Source organism: Ctenocephalides felis, unplaced genomic scaffold (assembly GCF_003426905.1).
Source record: "Ctenocephalides felis isolate EL2017-DRISC unplaced genomic scaffold, ASM342690v1 CF-g0.4_SCAFFOLD_01170, whole genome shotgun sequence".
NCBI classification, from domain to species: Eukaryota; Metazoa; Arthropoda; class Insecta; order Siphonaptera; family Pulicidae; genus Ctenocephalides; species Ctenocephalides felis.
Window position 1 is genome coordinate 87,443,963 of NW_020537324.1, and position 21,669 is coordinate 87,465,631.

Sequence of the window (21,669 nt, forward strand, 5' to 3'; positions counted from 1 at the left end):
AATTGAAAAATCCATTATCGTTTCTTAAACATATTGTTTGCTTAATCTTATCAAGATTATGTTTCTTGAAGATGGAACGTACCTAGTTCCGAAATGTCGAGAGTAAATAAATAAATAAAGAAATAGTTTATTAAAAAACTTTTTTTGTTTTTTATTACTTTTTGGATTTTTGTTCGAAACTCTACAATATATATATATATATATATATATATATATTAGGGTGGTCCTTAAAATGGTCATTTTCGAATTTCCTTGCTCCCAGGGGCTCAAATGGTCCAAATAGATAAAAAAACAATTCTCTGAAAGTTTTAGCTCTTAATATTAACGTTTAGATAGAGCGCAATTCAATCAAAGTTTGTATGGAAAGAGCATGAAACAATTTTTGCAAATTAAAAAAAATGTTTTAGGTATAACTTAGCGACAATGAATGAGTTATATTCATTCATTTGTTCGTTAAATTACATTTAAAAAACATTTTTAAAATTTTTGAAAATTTTTCCATGCTATTTCCATACAAAATTTTTGATTGAATTGCGCTCTATCTAAACGTTAATATTAAGAGCTAAAACTTTCAGAGAATTGTTTTTATCTATTGGAACCCTTTGAGCCCCTGGGAGCAAGGAAATTCGAAAATGACCATTTTAAGGACCACCCTATATATATATATATATATATATAATATTTATATATTATATTATATATATATATATATTTATATATATATATAATATATATATATACAAATATTTATGTACAAATATATATTACCTTCATCGTGGTATGGACAATACTCAGGTCTGCATTCCGGATGTTTTTCTTCACTGGAATCTGCATGGATTTTTTTTAAAATATTTTTTTAATATCATGAACAAATAGTATTTATAATATATACAATTCAAAATTTACAAAAACTTTGTAAATACCTTCACAAGATGATTCTGAACTACTTGAAGACGAAGTACTACTCGAGTAGGAAGAACTACTTGAAGAACTTGGGTAGATGTTATCTAAAAAATCATAAAATTAATAATAAAGTGAAAAATATTATAATTTTATAATATGAATATGTAACTGATAGTTTGATGCATCAAATTTCGGAATGAAAATATTAAAAAATATTATTGCAATAAATAAATTTACCAAAAAAACAGTGCATGGATTTTACTCCAAAACTTCTGGACTACTTTGATTGTTATTGATATTATACAAAATTTATATTAAAAACTTAATTCCAAAACATCAGTTTGATAATAACTTATATTATAAAGTATTTCTATATAATGTTTTATCAAAACAAATATCAAATTACCTATTGGACCTCCAATATAAACAGGATAATCTGCATAATCACTATAGGATTCTGATGATGACGATGATGATGAACCTGAGGACCAAAAAACAATTGTATTTGAATAATTTTATCAGAAAAAAAAATAGTTGCCTATTTATAAATTTGAACAAAATTGAAAAAGTGCTCCCGTATAGTCACAGTCTAAACGCATCTGCAAACTAGCTGTAAGTGGAATTCTGTCTTAAGGCAATTAATGCATCGTGCCTTAAGGCAAATTGCTGGAACTTCCCGTACCAAAAATTATTATTCTTTTAAAAACGATTAAAATTTTTGAAAAAATTTTACTTCGAAAAAATAAGATTTTTGAGAAACTATAAATTGGACAAAAAATAACTTTTTTTTGAAAAAAAAAAAAAAAAAAATTTTTTTTGGAAAAAAAAATGTTTTCTTTATTTTGACATATCTTGGAAGATCTGAACTTTTTTTCAAAGCAATCGTACTGCTTTTACTGCATAGAGACAAAATATAAAGCGCGTAAGCGCCGCGTCGCTGTCTAACGGATAAACATTGGTACGGAATCCATAGGAATCTAAAAAAAATTTACTTATTGTTAAAATCTCTATAAAATATCTGATAATTTGATGTGCATATGCCTAATGATCATTTTTGACCGCCAAATGGCATTTTTTTTTCCATTTTTTGTTAGATCTCCGAAACCGCTAGACCTGCCTTCATGAAAATTTGATCAATTCTTCATCTTGTCAATACAAGTAAAATGTTTTTTGAAATATTTAAATCGGACGCTCTGTTCTCTTAAAAACTGAGGTACCGTTTTGGCACTTTTTGCCCCATATCTTCGGAACGGCTAGACCTGCCTCCGCCAAAAACTAATCAGCACGTCTCCTTATCAATACGAATCGAATGTTTTTTGAATTATTCAAATTGCTTCATCCGTGTTCCTGAAATCGTCGACGAAAATTTGTATCCGCACACACATACATACACGCACACACACACACAAACACACACACATACATACATTTTTTCTAAGGTATGCCAAAATGTTCAGAAACCTCTGAAACGTAAAGATATATAAAAATTATCATTTTCGATTTTTTTGCAATTAATATAACTTACTCTACGGGAAGTTAATAATTCGAGTGCGACATTTTCACTTATACTGTGCTTAGCTTGGCGGCATTTTCACATTTTTCAATAGTTTGGCAAAAAATTGGAACAGTGTTCCTGTACATAAACAGTCTAAACGCACTTGCCAGAGTGGCGCTTAGACTGCGCTTAGCCTGGGTAATTTTTAACTTCCTGTAGAAATCAAATCAGTTGATCCGTGCGCTCGAAAACGTGGACGAAAAAATGCGGACATACAAAACACACACACACAAATACACACATACATCCGTTTTTTCTGAGGTATGCCTTAAAATGTTTAGAAACCTTCAAAACGTCGAGAATAGCAAAAAATTTCATTTTCGATTTTCGGCCCATTACTATAGTAATGGGACGAAAACCAAGTAAGAGAAATAAATTCAGATTTTTGAGTTACCTATAAACTCATCTCAATTTCATATTTTTGTATCATAATTAAAAATAATTCACCAAAAGTAATTTGCACAGACTTTATTTTGCCATTGTAGTTATATATAACTACTCTACGGGAAGTTAATAAGAAGTAGTGTATAGGTTTATCTTAGAAAGTTATTATTTTAGATATTATCATAAGATTAAATTAAATAGATTAAATTATCAATATTTTTGTAAAAATCTATCTGCATTCTAAAAAGCCTGGAGTTGCATCTTAGAATATTTGGAAGAATCCAACTACATTAAGAACCAGGCAAAATAAAGTCTGTGCAATTACTTTTGGTGAATTATTTTTAATTATGGTACAAAAATATGAAATTGAGATGAGTTTATAAGTAAATCAAATTCTGAATTTATTTCTCTTACTTGGTTTTTGTGGTTTATGACGATGTTCTTCACTAGAAGATGAAAAACTACTACTGCTGCTACTGTAGGAGAAGGAGGAAAACTAAATAAAATAAACAAAAAATTTAAAAATAAAATTTTTATAAAATTGAGTCTACTTGTCGTCTACGAATGTATCAAAATCATAGTCTTTGGTCATCTGTTTCCAATTAGTTAATGAAGAAGTAAAAAAAAATTTTGTTTTCTGTCGAATTTTACCTGAAGATCCACTATAGGATTCACTAAAATCTGGGAAAATTATAACAAAAATTACTTGTCTTAAGAATTTTGGATTGTTTTTTTATATTACCTGATGATCCACTACTGGATGAGAAACTGCTTTCAGACTCTGCAAAAGATTAAGAATATTTTAAAAAATTAATAGTACAATTTTATTACATACTGGTGAAGCAAAAGTTTGGTTTTTACCTGATAATGGTTCATAAGAGTGTAAACTGCCAGGATCTATTTCGGATTCGTCATCATAATCTAAAAAAAAAACATATAAAATATAGTCAAAACAAATTGACCAGAGATTTAAAAAAAACTCATTTAAAATAATAAATGTATATCTTGGAACACTTAGTGAAACAATGCAAATATGAATCAGTTTACAGATTTTTCCTAAAAAGTTCTAATTTCAAACTTTTCTTTAAAACGTTCTTAAAAACCAATAATCATTTTTATCAACTGCTGAAGTGAAAATACATTTCTGGTGCTTTTTCTTGATAATTTATTTACCTTGTGTCCTAAATCTGTCTCGGATATTTAATACCGGGATGTCTTTGATACCTGAAAAAAAAGTAGTTATATTATCACTTGATGAAAAAAAAAAATTTTTTTAGATGGTATTTAGATTTCACCTGATGAACTACTACTACTTTCTGAAGAGTAACTGCTCTCCAATGAATTTGATCCGAAAGACTCGCTAGAATCTAAAAAAAAGAGTACAAGATGGCATTTAAGTAAAAAGAAATACATCATATAACAATTTGGAATAATTTAGTTTATTAGTAATATGGTAACACTTGTGATGCACACATTATTATTAGGGTCGTCAATCATTATACACATTTATATAATGATAAATTATATAAATGTGTATAATGATATATTTATGATAGCATTAGAAATATGTATAATATTTAAAAACAATAATGTAATGAAAGTATGACTTCAAATATGACATGATCGGTTTGTCATTGTAATTAGCATTCAGAAACAAACCTTTATTAGAGAAATGAGTTAATTTTTGATTAATAAATTCTATACAGTGGATTATGTTAAACAACGCCTAAACAAATATTGTTCTCGCAACTGCACTCATCATGTAATAATTGTGTTTGAAAAACTTCATGTAATTAAAATTAACATACATTCATTGACAGTTTGTATTTTTCTTACTTTTTTGCTGGCGATACAATCTCATTCTTTTAAATATTTTCCATTTTAATAATTTCTAATCAATAAACTTACGTTGGCACAAATGTTTAATTTGTTTTATTATTTTCAAGGAACAGGGTAAAATATTCTTATGATTCAGGCATTTTTCATTAAATCAAGATTTGTACTATGAAGTAACTTTAGAATGTTTATTTATAATCACAATCGACCCGCATAGAAATATCATCGAGAGCGAATGACGAATCATTGGCATTCGACCTTGCCGTAACGCACTTTCGTTGCATTCTACGGATTTACACCCTAGTCGCGCTTAAAAAAGTTTTACTTCAAAAATCATATAACGGATTATCAAAACAAAAATTACTGATGATTTTTATAAGAAAGAAAATAAAATTTTAGATATCAATACCTGATGATCCACTATATGACGGGTAGTACGGTTTATTTCCGCCCCAATAACCTCTAGAATCTGTAAAAAATATTAAAAACTGTCAATAATAATACAACAAAAACTGTTAAGGATTGCCAGAACTCTTGGTGATGATCATTTTCATCAATTGGTTACGCCAAAATAAATTTTATAATATGTTCTTTAGATTTTACCTGATAATCCACCAGAGGAGTCACTAGAATCTAGAAATAAATGATAAGAATTATGAAAACCAAAGTTTGTTGATAAACACTTTTACTACTAAAGTGTCCAGAAATATTCAGATAATATAAGTTCTGATAATTATTTATAAATTTTACCTGAGGATAAAGAGCTGTCCCATGGATAACTTTCAGATCCACTATATTCTGGAAAATATTGAACATTCATTGAAAAATATATAACAGTATATGAAAACTAAAATTTTGACCAATCAGAAATTTGAAGGATTATTTGTTCACTTTGACCAAAAGATTCTAAATTGGACAACAAGTTGCTCGATGATTCTTTATATTTAATTTCATCAAAACCATAGATCTAGATGAAATTATTTTTTTTTTGAAAGAGATCCAAATGCAATTATTTTTTTAAGGAGCTCAGATAATTTGTTCCAAAACTCTCTAAAAATAATATTAAATTTTTGCTGGTTATTGATAAATGTTATCTGAAGACCCCTTCTAGGATCTACTTGTATCTAAAGACAACATGGAAAATAAACAAAGCCAAAGCTGGTACTGGTTTCTATCAATTGACAAAAAAAAATAGATTTGTTATGGATATTTACCAGATGATCGACTATAGGAACTATCCCATTCATCGCTCCAGTATTCACTAGAACCTAAAATAAATAAAAAATGTAGAAAGTTTGATGTTTGTTTTTAGAAAGACAATCTAGATTTTTTGTAGTTTGGTTTGCAATTTACCTAAAGATTCACTACTGGATGAATCACCGGAATCATAATAGTTATAATCTGTCAAAAACAAGAAAAAATTAGCCAATTTGAGTCCAGAAAATTAATCTTATAAATAAATTTAGGTTGAATTTTTTGGCAATGTTACCTGAAGATAAAGATCCACTACTAGATGACAATGAGCTGTCGTAGTATTCATAATAGTCACTGGAACCTAAACAAGGGCAAGAAAAAATTCAAACAAATTTGCCAAAAAAATGTTAACTATAAGACAAGGAATTTTTAGTAATTGGCCAAAATTGTTTGTCATATTTTTTTATGTAATGTCAAATCTAATGTTATATATATTTGTAATTCAAATGTCCCAGCATTACTATGGTGGCAATAGTGTTACTAGGGTTTATACAAAAACCGACATTTCAGAAAACCGGTTTTCGAATTTTAATTTTACTAAAAAAACGGGTTTTAACCGGTTTTCGAATTTCATATAGAAAATAAATTTTTGCTCGAATATTCTGTAATTTATCCGCAAATTTAGTGTAATTTAGAGCAGTATTTAAGTAAATTTATTTATTGTTCAATTTTATAGATAGTAAACAAAATTATTCTAATTTTAATTAGTAGAACTAAAAAATAGTAGTTTATCTTGATTAAATAACTTTGAAAATAATTATTCGTTATTCATGCATCATTTTCACACATAAGAATTAAAATATTTTCATAGTAGTGAAAGGAAAGTTTTTGAATGATTAAATATAATACATTCTTAAATAAAAAAATGCAATAAATTAAAAAAAAATTCAAAAATATTAGATACTTAAGTTAATATCAATTTTAGTTTTAAAAACAATTAAGCTAAACTCAGGTATTGTCTGTTCCGAGCAATTTTAATTAATTAATTCTAAACAATCTAATTGTTTTTTTGTTTAATAAAATATGATTTTAAAAAAACTTAGAACGTCTATCGAATTGCTACTTAGACGTGTCCTTTGTTTACTCACAAAATTTCCTGAAATAGAAAATACTCTCATACTTGCGACCAAATTATGCTTAATTGTTTCTAAAGCCTGGTATAATAATTCTAAGTTTTTGTTCTTTTATCTGTGGCTTCTAGGGTTTAAAACTCTATTTTTTAAGTTTCATTAGAGGAAGTTACTTCTTCAAGAATAAGTCACACTGATCTAAATCAATATATACACTGGTATAAAAATCTAGATTAATATATACAAAACCTTTCTGGGAACCATTGCAGACTGATAAGATATCAAATGCTATTGAACCGATATGATTTCAAGAATCAAAACGCTTTCATCTATCTTTCATATTTGACTATATTTGTTATTTTCCATTTATACAGTGAAAACCGACTTTTTTCACAGAAACCCGGTTTTTGAATTCTATCATTTTTGTCAAAAAATCGGTTTTTAAAACCGGTTTTTGAAAACCGACAAACCCTACTATTAGTGATGTTGGCAATAGTGTTCTCCTACTATAACTATGCATTCCCAATGTTATATTTTTATGTTTATATAAAAATGTGTGAAATTATTTCTCTTGCTCCAGAAAATTGAAACAAGTAATATCTAAAATAAACGTAGTAATTTTAAGGGGCACAACTAGTGTAACCGCCTAAAAAAAGGTGATTTTTAGGAATTTATATTGAAAAAACTACTTTATCAATTATTTCAAAATTTTAGGAATACATTTATACATGTCTTAAGAATACATAGTAAAATTTTTGAAGAAAAAAAATGAATATTTTTCAAGTTATCGTCGATCTCCAACGGCGCGACAAAAAAAAGCCCTTCACTGCTGCAGTGATTTCGGCCTTCTACGTGGATGAAATTAAAAAAAAAATCTCGTTAAACTAGATAATATTGTCTGTAAAATGAACTACAATGAAGAAAACAATCAAAAATTGACAAAATGACGGCGTTTTTAAAAAAACGTCGAATTTTACCCAAAATTTTGATCGTTTTTCGACTGCCAAAATTCGATTTTTGATCCGATCAAAAAACCGATAGTTCATTTTACGTAAAACTATATATAGAAGATGTAAAAAAAAATTGGAAGTGATCGGATCATTTGTTTTTAAGTAATCGCTGCAGCAAATTCGGAAAATGCTGTTTTAAAAAAACGCGTTTAAAGATAAAACATTCCTTATACTACATACTATATATAGACTCTTTAAATGGCTGTGACTCAAAAACTATTTAAGATATCGATTTAAAACTTTGGTATTTTAAAGGTATGTCCTATCGAAATATGGAAAAATTAAAAATTCGTTTTTTTGAAAATTTCACACTAGTTGTGCCCCTTAAAGAAAGCATTTTTATTTTGCCAGTAATTTTACCTGAATTTGACGAATCGCTGCTGGATGACAAGGAATCGCTGCCCCAAGGTAAACTGTAGTCACTATAGTCTAAAAAAAATACAAAAAGCTGTTGAATCCTTATTTTTTGACTACTAAAATTCATTCACAAATATTACCTGAATATGATGAATCGCTAAAGGATGATGACGAATCGTCCCAAGGCTTTCTCCTCCATGATCCTAAAAAAAATATGGAAGATCTCAAATAAAGTTTGCCAGAAGGATATTGTCTAGTGAATTTAAAATTTACCTGAAGATTCACTACTGGATGATGAAGAGCTTTTGTCCCAAATTCTCCTATGTTTTCTGCCGCCTAAAAAAATTTATTTATCATAAATTGGTGAATTTAAATTTACTTAGAAAAGTGTTTAAAAATGTTTTACAAAGGTTACCTGAAGATGATGAATCGCTACTAGATGATGATGATGATGAGCTGTCCCAATATTTCTTTCTCCTTGGTCTAGATTCTAAACAAGACATGAAAAATTTGAAAACCAAGGTTAAATGTAAATAAAAATCTGAAAAGGTAGATGATAAAGGGTCTGGGCGTGTTTCCATACAGAATTGGCCCCACCCTTAAAAAAAAATTCTTCGAGAAAATTTGAAATACCAAATTTCAAATCCGTAGCTCATCATTTGGCCGAGATATCAGTGAAAACATGTGGAAGTGGCCCCTTTTTTTAAACTCACTTTTTGTCGGAAATATGAGAGATATCAAAAAACTGTTAACGTCATTCTATTTTTACTGATCTTGTCTATGTTGTTCATAACAAATAATGTGAAAAAATTATTTGTTAGTGCGTGAAAAGGTGAAAATGATTTTTCATTTTCCATTTTCTACTAGTACGGCTATTTTGACTACTTTTATATTAGCATCATTCGAAAGTCTGTACATTTTTCTTTTATTATTCAAAAATTCATTCAAATCTAAGTGGAACTTCGGGAGAAAAGTTGGAAAAACTTAACGCCGAATAAAACAATAATTATTATTATTGATTATTTTCATTCGCCGTATAAGTTCTGACTAATATATTTCAATGTATGAAAAAGTTAGGATTTCATTATTTTTCATATATTAAAAGTATATTGAAAAATATATCTCTGTGAGCACACATAGAATTTCACAAATTATAATTATTGTGGTTTTCCATGGAGAATAGGTAAAATAGCAATTATTATTTTTTGAATCGATATTAGTTTTGCAAAAAATATATTTTCTTTTCTGTGCACTATTTATAACTTGACTGAAATTGCAATAATTTTACATTTTAGTGACAATTTTATCATGATATCGAAAAATTGCAAGTATTACAATAAATATTTACATAGAAAGGTAATTAAATTGAGAAAACTGTGGATGATGCAGAATTGTATAGTAGTTATATAGAAAAAATAATTATAATTGTTCTTACTATTCACTGAAAAAATAATAGTTGTCATTTGGATAGCCATGGATAGCCATAATAATTATAATTTTAACAACAGAGATATATTTTTTGTAATATACTTTTAATACTTAATATATATATATATATATATATATATATATATATATATATTTATATATAAACTCAATATATAATACATACTAATGTTACCTGATGATGAAGATTCGCTACTGGAAGTATATGAATAGTAGTCGAATATTCCACTGCCCCAAGAGTCGCTATATTCTAAAAATTTAAATTTATATTGTATTCATTAGTTCATTTAGTAAATAAGTTTTGTTTGGGTTGTATTTTGGTTAAAAATTTTGTATTGAAAGTACCTGATTCACTGCTGGATGAATATCCACTCTCTGACAGTTCTTCACTTGAAGCGAAACTCGATTCTATCAAAAAATATTAAAAATTTTAATAACATGTAAAATAAAATTGTAAGGATTGCGTTGTAAGAAAACTCGAAAATCCAAGATCAAGTGTGTTATTCCTTTGTTCATAAAATTAGTTATTTGCCTCAAAAGTAGGATAAACTAGCTGTGAGTGGAATTCTGTCTTGAGGCAATTATGGCATCGTGCCTTAAGGCAAATTGCTGGAACTTCCCGTACCGTAACGAAATGTTTGAGGAATACTGAATGTTTTCAAATAGATTATTATAAATATTGTAACATTGTCTAATATTTATGAGAATTATATAAACTGAATTGCAAAGTTGAAATTATTTGTAAAGTATATTAGAATTATAGTCAGAATTAAAAATAAAATCTGAAATATTTTCGATATACAAAAACCTAAAAAAAAAAAAAAAAAAAAATGGAACAAATTTTTTTTTTTCCAAAATCAATTATTTTGTTAAGACAAGCAGAAAGTTCTTTGAATCATTTAAATCGGACGCTTAGTTCTCTCAAAAACTGCCATTTTTTACATATTTAGCTCCGTATCTTCGAAATGGCTGCGCCTGCCTTTGCCAAAAACTAATAAGCACTTCTCCCAATCATTACTAATTGAATGTTTTTTAGATCATTCAAATCGGATACTCCGTCCTCTCAAAAATTCGATTTCTATTTTCCGCACTCTTTGCTCCGTATCTCCGAAACGGCTGGACCTGCCTTTGCCAAAAACTAATCAGCTCTTTTCCCTATCAATAGAAATCGAATGTTTTTTGAACCATTCAAATCGGTTGGTCCGTGCGCCCTGAAACGTGACTGGAAATTTGTATCCATACATACATACACACACACACACACACACACCATCCATTTTTTCTGAGGTATGTCAAAATGTTCAGAAACCTTCAAAACGTCGAGAAATGTTAAAATTTTCAATTCCGATTTTCGGCCCATTACAATAACTTACCCTACGGGAAGTTAAAACAATACAACTATATAGTTTGCACGAAAATCAGATGTTTTATAATCTATAGAATACCGTTAAGTAATAGTTTACATTTACCTAAAGATTGTAAAGGTTTTTCTCTTGTTTCTGTGAAAATATAACAAAAATTTATACAAATATCTTTTACAACAATTTAGAAATAACTTGAATACTAAATCTGCTGATCTGGTAAATGGAAAAATGAAATGACTATTTGTATACTTGCCTGAAGATCTAGATGATTTTCCTGGTTCTGATGGTGACGGTCCTGATGGATATCCATGTGTGAAAATATTTAAAAAAAATTACTATTATTTATTAATCAAGAAGGATTGCTAAAATTCCTGATGTGCCATAATGACAAATTGTAAACAATAATATTTTATAATTTATGGTTTAAACTTGCCTGGAGATCTAGAAGATTCTTCTGATTCGGTTGAGAACTCCTCTGATTCTTCGCTATCTGTAAAAAAGAAACATAAGGTGATCACACAATTATAATATTTTGTTACATAATATATTCTATATTTATTAATATCATATTCCTGAAAGCTTCCAGATAAGAAAGATATTCCAGATGTTTTTTGACAATTTTTATCTTGATTTAAAATAGTACATTTATGAAATAAGTAATTATTGATCAAAACTATCATTATTGAAAACTAGATAATTTAGGTAACTTGTCTTTGGATAAAATGCTATATACAATTAGTTTTTTTGTATAATTTACCTGATTCAAATGAAGATGAACTGGTTCCGCTTTTTGGATTACTTTCTGGTGCTATAGAAATTATTTCAAATTCATTAAAATATTTGAAATTTGAATAAGATATATAAAATATATCTATATAAGTAATTATATAGATTAGATTAGTAAGTAATCTAATTTATTGTATGAAAGTTTTGTATTAAATTATTACGTACTTGGTGGTGCTTCAGGAGGTCCTTCTGAAATATAAATATATTAAATTTTATTAATTTACTTTATTTAATTTTTTTAATTTGATTTCATTTAACATAATTTAAACAAAGAATTAATTCTAAATTAATTCGATTTTACCTGTAGATGATCCTCTTGAGGAAGAACTTGAAGGATCACTTTCTGGTACTTTTATAAAAAATATTTATAATTAAATATATCATTTGATAAGAAAAATAATAACTTAGATGAATTATATGAATATAAAAGTAATAATTTACTGTATGATAATTATTAAAATAATTACGTACCAGTTGTTGGCTCTGATGGTCCTTCAGATTTACATAGATAGAAAATAAATTTGATTTATTTGCTATGGATTAATTTAATAGTTATATATATACGAGTATAACTATATATATATATATATATATATATATATATTGTTAATATACTTAACATTTCTCAATGTTAACTAAATAATTATTTCACATTTTAAAACAAATTATATTTTTTATTATTTTTGGTTACTTATAAATTACATACCAAGTGATTCTTCTTCTTCTTCCCCATCAGATTCAGATGATTCTGTAATTTTTAAATTATTAATAGTAAAAATAATATCTTCTATGAGATTTAAATAATAATAATAATTGTTTATTATATTTGTATAAATTAGTATTTTTTATTAAGTAATTCTTTTTAACTTATGTTGTTACCTGATTGTGAAGATTCTTTTGTAGAAGCTGAAGGTTCTGGTCCTTTTGGCACTAAATTATAGAAATAAATTATATATAATGTTAATATTATGAACTAAATAGTATAATAAACTAACAAAAAATATAATAAAATATTTTATTTATTCTAAGGTATTTTGTATTTTATTTTAAATTTACCTGTTGGGGCAGACGAATCCTCAGATGCTGATGATCCTGAATTATAAATTATCATTATTATTTTTATTCATAATATGCATATTTAAAACACAAAACAATTTTGAAAATAACAATAAAAAGTTTCCAGCGTCTTTAAATTACAAAATATTCATAATATAAAAAACATTTTATATTTTTTATTAAATATAACTTAATTACTCTTAATATCTGAATTAATAACTGAATTTAGCTACATGTTTATACAAGTTTGAGGAACTTACTTTATCAATGTTTTAATGTTTATTTGGTTGAAATAATCAAGTAATCACCAGCACAAAAATATATTATTATTATAATAAATACTTAAAAACAAAAATAGAAATGTGGAAGTCACCTGATTGTGAAGAAGATGGTGGTGCTGGTGGTCCTAAATCACAAAAAATACAAAAAATCAATGGCCCAATAGTTTTATGTTTCAAATAACATATAATTAAATAAAATCTCGTACTTAACGAAATTATTTGAAAAATGTAGATTTGTATTCAATTGATCAATTATTTCAAATTATTACTTTAACATAATGTATTTTATATATTATTATAAAATAATAATAAAATATACAATGTTTGAATAATTATAGTCAAAATAAACAATAAAATGAATTTAATAACTTAAATTATAAATTTACCTGGTGGCGAACTCTGAGACTTAGGTTCTTCTGGTCCTAATTTAAGAAAATATACAAATTTTTATTATTAATTTAATGAATGGTTAAAAATAATGAAGAACGACTAAAATAAATATTCCATATTTTGTGATTTTGTAAGAATTTATATTTCATCTGATATAAATTAACGAAATTTTTATATAAATTTAATTACCTGTGCTATTAACGGACGGAATGTGGAAGGTATTGTTTCCATAATCTGAATATTTTGCAAATTTATATTAAAATCGCAAACAATTTTGTTATTTTATTTAATTTTGAAACAAATACCTGCTAAACCTGATGATAAAGCTGTAGAAGTTTCTACATGTTTGGTTGTTGTTTCTTGAAAATATTTATTTTATAAATTTTAATTATACTAATTTTTATGATTCATGAATCAAAGTAATATATTTCAGTTTATTACGTCTCATGTAATTTTAATTAAAATGTAAATTATTAGACCGATAACTATTTAACAAACTAACGTTTATCTTAATTTTCAACAAGTTGTTTAGAATATAATATAGCAATTTAATTTAAAGTTTAATTCAATATAATATTTAGTTTAATCATGTTTTTATTTATTTTTGACAGACATAAGTAGTTTGAATAATTTATCAGTTGTTGTAATTATATAGACTTTTATTATTTGGTAAATAAAATAAAATTTTAAAGTTAATTTTATTACGTACCTTCAGTTGTTGTCTTTACTGTTGGTGCTGTAAAAAAATAAAAAAAACATTTAAATTTCACTGATACTAATTTTGGTTAAGACTTTCAAGCAAAGGCAAAATTCTAGAAAAATCATAAACTTAAATTTTATTTTTTGAACGAAGGATATATATATATTATTATATTATATATATATAATTAAAACTGTAATTTACAAAAAATAAATAAACCTTGATGTACTTACCTTTAGTAGTAGTATGGTTGAAAGGGTCGGTACTGTATAAAAATATTATATCATTTTATATCAACATTTTATCATAATTAGCATATGAACTATTTCATCCATAATATATACTTTCATAATAGTGTTAAAATAAACGTTTTTTGTTAAAAAATAAATTGCTGTACTTGTGTAGATATGGTGACTTTTATTGAATATTTGCAAAAACTGAACAAAAATGTTATTGTAAATATAGTTTAATAAATATATAAAAAATAGATCTTGGATAACCGTGCTCTCTTATCATAACGTATAGTAAAATCAATACATAATTGTTAACTTATGGTATTGATATATAGAAGAAATGGTCTAATATTTACATGCTACTCGTTGTTGACCTTCTCCAATAGCCCATGGTAAAGCACAACTAACAAAAACCAGCAGCACAAATAAAAGTCTCATTATTTACCAAAACACCAATTTCAAAACACCAAAATCTATTTTCCAACACCAAAATCTATCTTTTCACACCAAAATATCTTTTATCCTTAATAAATCTTTTCCTGCCTCTTTCGTCAACTGTCGAAAGTGAGAAAATCTTCTTCGAGGGATTTACAGAATGAAAATCATAATATTGCTGACGTCAACAAAATTATTGCTGCAACACATTCGGACGCAAATTCTAGATTTTAGCGTCAACTCGATATAACACAATTTTTTTGTTGCAATTTGCAACAATTTGTTATTAACATAACATATGGGCATTGTTGGTGTAATAGGTGTTATTGCATTGATGGAAATTTTGCAACCGACTAGGGATGAGATAATGGAAATTTAATAAAAATTATATTTAATATTGAAACTAGTTTTTTTGTATAGTAAAGAAAATGCCTTTATATGTCCCACTGGTGTTTTATATTAAAAACTAGGTGTAAGTGGTATTTTGCCTTGAGACAAGTTGCATGAACCTCCCGATATATACACGAAATAAATTTAATGAATAAAAATTGAGCTTCAAATATTTTGAAAAAAATTGCATTCCAAAAATCTGTCGTACAAAGTTTCATCAGAATCTTCTAAAAATTTTGAAGTAAATTATTAGTCGAGAATCGTCAAAAAAATTTTTTTTATAAAAATTGGTTAAGCAGTTTCTTGCATTCATCATATTTCATTATTATATGTCTAACAAAAATATTATTTAATAAATATTGGAAAAATAATTATTTATACCAAAAGCTAAATATTGTTTATATATAAATATTTTTTCTGGACTTTTTAATATTATTAACTTATTATTTTTCTTATTAGAAGGAATTTATTGTAAAATGAAAATTTTTGTAAATAATTATTAGTTATTAAAATTATAAAAAGTTTTTAAATTTATAATGTTAACATAATTTTTAAATTTACAATGTTTACTGTTAAGTTTTTTTTCAATTAAATTTGTTCTCAGTTCAAGCTTTATTAACTATATATAATATAAATTTAATTATTAAAAATCGTTCTTGATAAAAAAAAATTGTAAAGTTGTTATATTTTGTAAATATTTTTTTAACTAAAATAATTAATTGTGAATTAATTTATATTTTGAAAAAAAACGGTTCAGCTAATTTTTGTTTGAAAAAATTGACAAATTCAATTCTATGTTTTATAAACAATTATGTTTTGATGTAAAAATTAAAAAAAAAAAAATAGTTTAAATTATCTGTTATAAAAATAAATTTAATGTTTTGTTTTGAAAATTATATATTAATAGCTTTGAAATTATAACTAAATATTAAATATTAGAATAATAATTATAAACAAAAAAATTGTTTTTATTTCAGGTATTTCTTTACTGATTTTTCTACATATTATATTCATATATATATATATATATATATATATATATATATATATATAGTATTTTATATTTATAATTTATTAAACCCTGTTAAACAAATTAAATATATATACATATATTTAATTTAATTTCCACATTTTGCATTATATTTTGGTGCAATAACTATTTTACGTAATATTTAATATATAAATGAGTTACAAGTTCAATTTATTAGAATATTAACACAAATAAATATTATAAAATATTTAGTATTAATTAAATTTTAACACTCTATTATTTTATGAAATCATATAATAATAATTAAAATATTTTGGAACAGATTTAATTAAAATAAATGATAATATTTTAAATTAATTTTACATACATTGTATAATTATGGCAACAGCATATTATTTTAATAATAATGATAACATCGAATTATATAATTATAATTAATATACATTTTTTCGACAAACATGATTTTTTTTAAATATTGTAGATTTTTATACTGAAAAGTCATGGTAAAAGTTTAGTATAACACTTTAGTATGTAATAAAAAATATTACAATTTTATTTTTATATATTATTAAAGTTAATAATTTTTTACATTTTTATTTTTATATAAAAAATATGCTAGATTTTTTATTATATTTTTCTTGATATGAATTCTAATGAAATGATGACATATTAGGTTGTCAAATATCTCCCTTCCGCCTTTTTGTATTATAAACCAATTGCAAAAAAGCGGAAGGGAGATATTTGACAACCTGATATATCAAGTATCAAAATGTACAGAATAAACATTTCAAACATTTTTTTAAACTAATTTTATTACAGGAAAGGATAATGTAGTATTTCTTCTAAGACAAGCATAAATTTAATAAAATTTATCTCATCAACTTGATAAATATTTTTTAAATAGTAAATTTAACACTTTTTTTTTTTTAATAAGGTTTTTGATATTGAAATTGATAAGATATTGATTTTTGAGCGAATGACACTGCTGTACGGGCCAGCATGTCGCCCAAGTTAAAATAATTTTAATCTTTGTTATTAAAAATATAATGAAATTCAACAATTACTTTTTTAAAATACTAACAATTACAATAACCACTCAGATTTCTGAATTTTTACTTCGGAGTGGTAGTTCTTTAAAAAAAATTAGACTGAAGTCTTCTTCTCAAAAATAGATATTAAATTTTTAACCCCAGCATTAGAATTCTGCATTTTGATCACATCCAAATATGTTTGATTTTCACAATTTTTGATCCCGGTTTTTGCACAGTTGTCCAAAAGCAAATTTATCATTTCTTCATCATTGTTGGCAGCAGCAATATGTAAAGGAGTGTCTCCTAAATCATTTTTGGAGGTTGATATCAACATTTCTCATCAACAGCTCCAGAACTATATCCATTTTTTTGTCTTTCACTGCCAAGTGCAGAAGAGTATTGTTCATTTTAAATTTTTTCTTTAGCACTTTTTTGATATGTGAATTTAGAAATTCAAGCTCTTTTTGGCATTTTCTGTAATTTTCGAAAATGTTGTAGATTACTGAATTTTCTTGCTGACCAACTTTTTGGTCACAAGAAATTGGGGCACTGGTTTCTTTATTCATGATAGTGATTGATTGAATTTTATTATTATTTTAGCACTGCGAAATAAAGTCTAATATTTTTAGATGATTGAATAATATATATATATCAACGTTATCATTGCAAAAAAGCACACAAATTGTTATCAGTGTAAATAATCATGAATTAGTTCAAACCTTATAGGAATCCAAAATGATTTTTAGTAAGAATCTAGTTAGAATCCACTGACAATCCAATAATAATTCAGCATAAATTTAACTAGTTGTGTATGGCATCTTGCCTTAAGGCACATTGCTGGAACTTCCCGTACCGTAATGAAATATTCGAGAAATTTTAAACGTTTTTAAATATATTATTACAAATACTTTCAGTAATTTTCAATATTTTTGCTATCTTGTTATGTCTGATTGTGGGCAAATCAAATGTGAATTATAATTCAATTTATCTCCAGAACATTAACAATCGTCATTTCATTTCGAATTCAATTTATATAAAAAAAATAGTTGCCTAATTTACACAAAATTGAAAAAGTGCTCCCGTATAGTCGCAGTCTATACGCATTTGCAAATATTTCTGTGCGAAATTTTCACTTATACTGTGCTTAGCTTGGCGGCATTTTCACATTTTTCAATAGTTTTCACAAAATTGAACTTTTAGCACTGTATCTCTAAAACGGCTGGACCTGTCTTTGTCAAAAACTAATCACCTCTTCTCCCAATTATTACAAATTGAATATTTTTTAGATCAGTCAAATCCGATACTCTGTTCTCCCAAAAACTCGATTTCATCTTTGTGCACTCTTTGCTTAGTACCTTCGAAACAGCTCGGCCTGCCTTTGCCAAAAACTAATCAGCATATCTCCCAATCAATAGGAATCGAATGTTTTTTAAACCACTCGAATCGGTTGATCCGTGCGCCCGAAAACGTGGATTAAAAAATGCGGACACATAAAACACACACACATCCATTTTTTCTGAAGTATGCCAAAATGTTCAGAAACCTCTGAAACGTGAAAATGTGCAAAAATTTTCATTTTTGATTTTAACAAGAATCCAAAACAAATGTGGTAAGGATTTAAAGAAAATCTTGAAAGGATTCTAAAAAATCTTACAAGAATTCAATATAATCTACTGAGAAACTTCAAGTGACAAATTCAAGTGACATTCTTATAAAATTGCCTAACAAGAAGTTTGTCGGAATCCAATGAAAATTTTTCAAGAATCAAGCAAAAATCTCGTCAAAATCTTATAAAAAATATGACAATAAACAATAAGAATCCAATCCTGTAACCCTATACAAATTTATTAAGAAATTTCGAGTCATCATCAAAATTTATAGACCTAGTCTTTAGAACTTTTGCCAAAAACGTTTAACCTTCAATAGGAATCGAATGTTTTTTTAATCATTTTTTTTCGATTTCACACATGTTGGGAATTTCATGCGACTTGCCTCAAGACCAAGTGCCACTTACAACTAGTTATTTATAACTTTATTCCAAGAAATTCAATCTATGACAACAAAGAATCAGATTTTATTTTGTCAACTTGTAAAAGCAAATATACTTAGTTGTTAAAATTATCTTAATTGATTATCAAAAGTAAATATTTAGATACAAGTGTAAGTAAATTGTTTATTATCGCAAATCTTGATTTCTAAAAATTTAATTTAATTAAAACTGTATATCCTGTAGGGCTCTTTAAACATACAAAATATTTACTTAAAATTTTAATCCAGGAAAAAAGTTCTTTGCTGTATGTAGATTTTTATATTATAAAATAAAATGGTATATAATTTTTTTATTAATTTTATAAATAACAAATTTAACACTATCAGAATATATAATTATGTGTATATCCTGCAGAGCTTGTTGAAAATTTAACATTAACTCTAATTTTTATACTAATATCATCTTAAAAAATTGTATTTACGAGTTCGGTAGAAGTATTTGCCTTCACAATATATTTATCCAAATTTTTTATTCCAAAAATTCTTCATACTTCTTCCAGCATTTCGGAAAAACCTTTGAGTACTTTTTCTAGCATTTTCAAAAGAATCAACCACACTTTTTAAAAATCCTATACGGTTTTCGACCACAACTGTTGCAAATTTTGTTTGGGTATCTCGTACATCTTTTGCAAAATTTTCAACTTTGGAATCTAAAAAAATAAATCAAAAAATAATAAAAATTATTTAAGTTATTGTCAAATTTAATATTTTATTTTGAATCTAAAAAATAATGAAAAAATATAAAAAATAACTTATTTATTTTATTATTGAATTTAATATTTTACCTTGGTTTGGTTCATCATCGTTTTCTAAACAATTTAGTTCAAGAATTAAAAAAGAGCACAGAAAAATTATAAAATAAATTTTATTTACAAGCATTTTTGTTCAAAGTATTTTTCTGAATGTCGTCTTTGAATTCTTAGGCTGATTTAATTTATTTTGTTTAATAATATTAGACTGATTTAATTTATTTTGTTTACAATTGTTTATAATTTGTTATTAGAGTGCGATAAATTTTTGTTGCATATCACTTTGGACAAGGTTGATATAAATAATTTTTTAATTTTACTACAAATTCTCTTTGTCATTCAAAATTTTTAAAATATCCTCCTAATATTGATTTTTGGAAAAAATATATACTTAGTATTTTTAACGAGCTCTGCAGGACGCACACATTATTGTACAAACTTATAAAATATATTTATCAATTCAGAAATTATTATATCAATTTTTTTCACTATTTTAGCATCTACATAGAGCAAAAGGTTTATTATTTATTAAAATTTTCTTAGCCACTTAGAATTTAAAAATATTCTCTTAATTTTAGCTTTTTAGGAAAAATTCACTTAATATTTTTAACGAGCTCTGCACAAATTATCTTACATACTTTTTTATTTATCAATCCTGAAATTATCATTTTTTTAAAAAATTATTTTAAATTGTACAGCAAAAATTTACATAGAGCAAAAGTTTTTTTTTCAAATCAAAATTTGAAGTAAATATTTTATAATTATTTAACGAGCTCTGCAGGATATACCGATCTAAATACAAACCTATATATTATTGTATATTATATTATAAAAATCATATATTATATTATAAGGTCTAGAACTTTTTTTGAAATGTGAAGTGATATTTCATATTTATTTAACGAGCTCTGCAGGATACACAAAATTACTTATAAATATTATATATTTATTTTTAACATTATAAGATACTTATATTTTTATTTATTTAATAATTTTATTCAACCCTGATAAGAAAAATTTAATTACTGATAACATTTTATATAAATATAAACAATTTTCAATGCAATTATTTATACTTTTTTATTTCTTTAGAATAACAATATAAACAATAATTGTAATTGTAAAAAATATTTAACCTTTTAAAAGTTAGATTGAAAAAGAAAATACAAAATACAAAAAATAATACAAAAAATCTCTGTAAGTACATTTCAAAAAGCTTCATATTTGCAAAAAAGTCTATTTTTCTAACATCAAATGTTTAAAATGTTTTCAAAATGTTCAAAAATTTCATAAATAATTTTATATTACAATACAAAATATCTTACAATTAGTAAAGCAGATTTCAGAAAGTTTCATTATTTGCAAAAAAGTCAAAATATTTAAAAATCAAATATTTAAA

General features: G+C 25.4%; 1 protein-coding gene and 1 long non-coding RNA gene across 2 annotated transcripts in view; both read right to left on the reverse strand.

Annotated features, from left to right (window-relative positions):
* The window catches only part of LOC113367915 (dentin sialophosphoprotein-like), a 41,117-nt gene that overhangs the window by 2,093 nt on the left and 17,355 nt on the right, over nt 1-21,669 (reverse strand). The window contains exons 4-31 of the mRNA XM_026609488.1: nt 13,395-13,427; nt 13,022-13,057; nt 12,845-12,895; nt 12,672-12,713; nt 12,267-12,314; nt 12,131-12,154; nt 11,937-11,987; nt 11,613-11,669; nt 11,433-11,474; nt 10,161-10,223; nt 9,991-10,065; nt 8,785-8,859; nt 8,643-8,705; nt 8,510-8,572; nt 8,373-8,441; nt 6,168-6,233; nt 6,032-6,079; nt 5,893-5,946; nt 5,429-5,476; nt 5,282-5,311; nt 5,088-5,147; nt 4,138-4,209; nt 4,016-4,066; nt 3,704-3,763; nt 3,585-3,623; nt 1,319-1,384; nt 924-1,007; nt 756-828 (exon numbers count right to left, since the gene is read on the reverse strand). Coding sequence (XP_026465273.1) covers nt 756-828; nt 924-1,007; nt 1,319-1,384; nt 3,585-3,623; nt 3,704-3,763; nt 4,016-4,066; nt 4,138-4,209; nt 5,088-5,147; nt 5,282-5,311; nt 5,429-5,476; nt 5,893-5,946; nt 6,032-6,079; nt 6,168-6,233; nt 8,373-8,441; nt 8,510-8,572; nt 8,643-8,705; nt 8,785-8,859; nt 9,991-10,065; nt 10,161-10,223; nt 11,433-11,474; nt 11,613-11,669; nt 11,937-11,987; nt 12,131-12,154; nt 12,267-12,314; nt 12,672-12,713; nt 12,845-12,895; nt 13,022-13,057; nt 13,395-13,427 — 1,543 coding nt within the window. The remainder of the gene's footprint in view (nt 1-755; nt 829-923; nt 1,008-1,318; nt 1,385-3,584; nt 3,624-3,703; nt 3,764-4,015; nt 4,067-4,137; nt 4,210-5,087; nt 5,148-5,281; nt 5,312-5,428; nt 5,477-5,892; nt 5,947-6,031; nt 6,080-6,167; nt 6,234-8,372; nt 8,442-8,509; nt 8,573-8,642; nt 8,706-8,784; nt 8,860-9,990; nt 10,066-10,160; nt 10,224-11,432; nt 11,475-11,612; nt 11,670-11,936; nt 11,988-12,130; nt 12,155-12,266; nt 12,315-12,671; nt 12,714-12,844; nt 12,896-13,021; nt 13,058-13,394; nt 13,428-21,669) is intronic.
* On the reverse strand, nt 13,907-14,430 carry LOC113366664. Its single transcript, XR_003366292.1, has 3 exons — nt 14,402-14,430; nt 13,998-14,051; nt 13,907-13,926 (listed from the first exon to the last, which is right to left on the reverse strand). It is a non-coding gene; the product is annotated as an uncharacterized LOC113366664 (long non-coding RNA).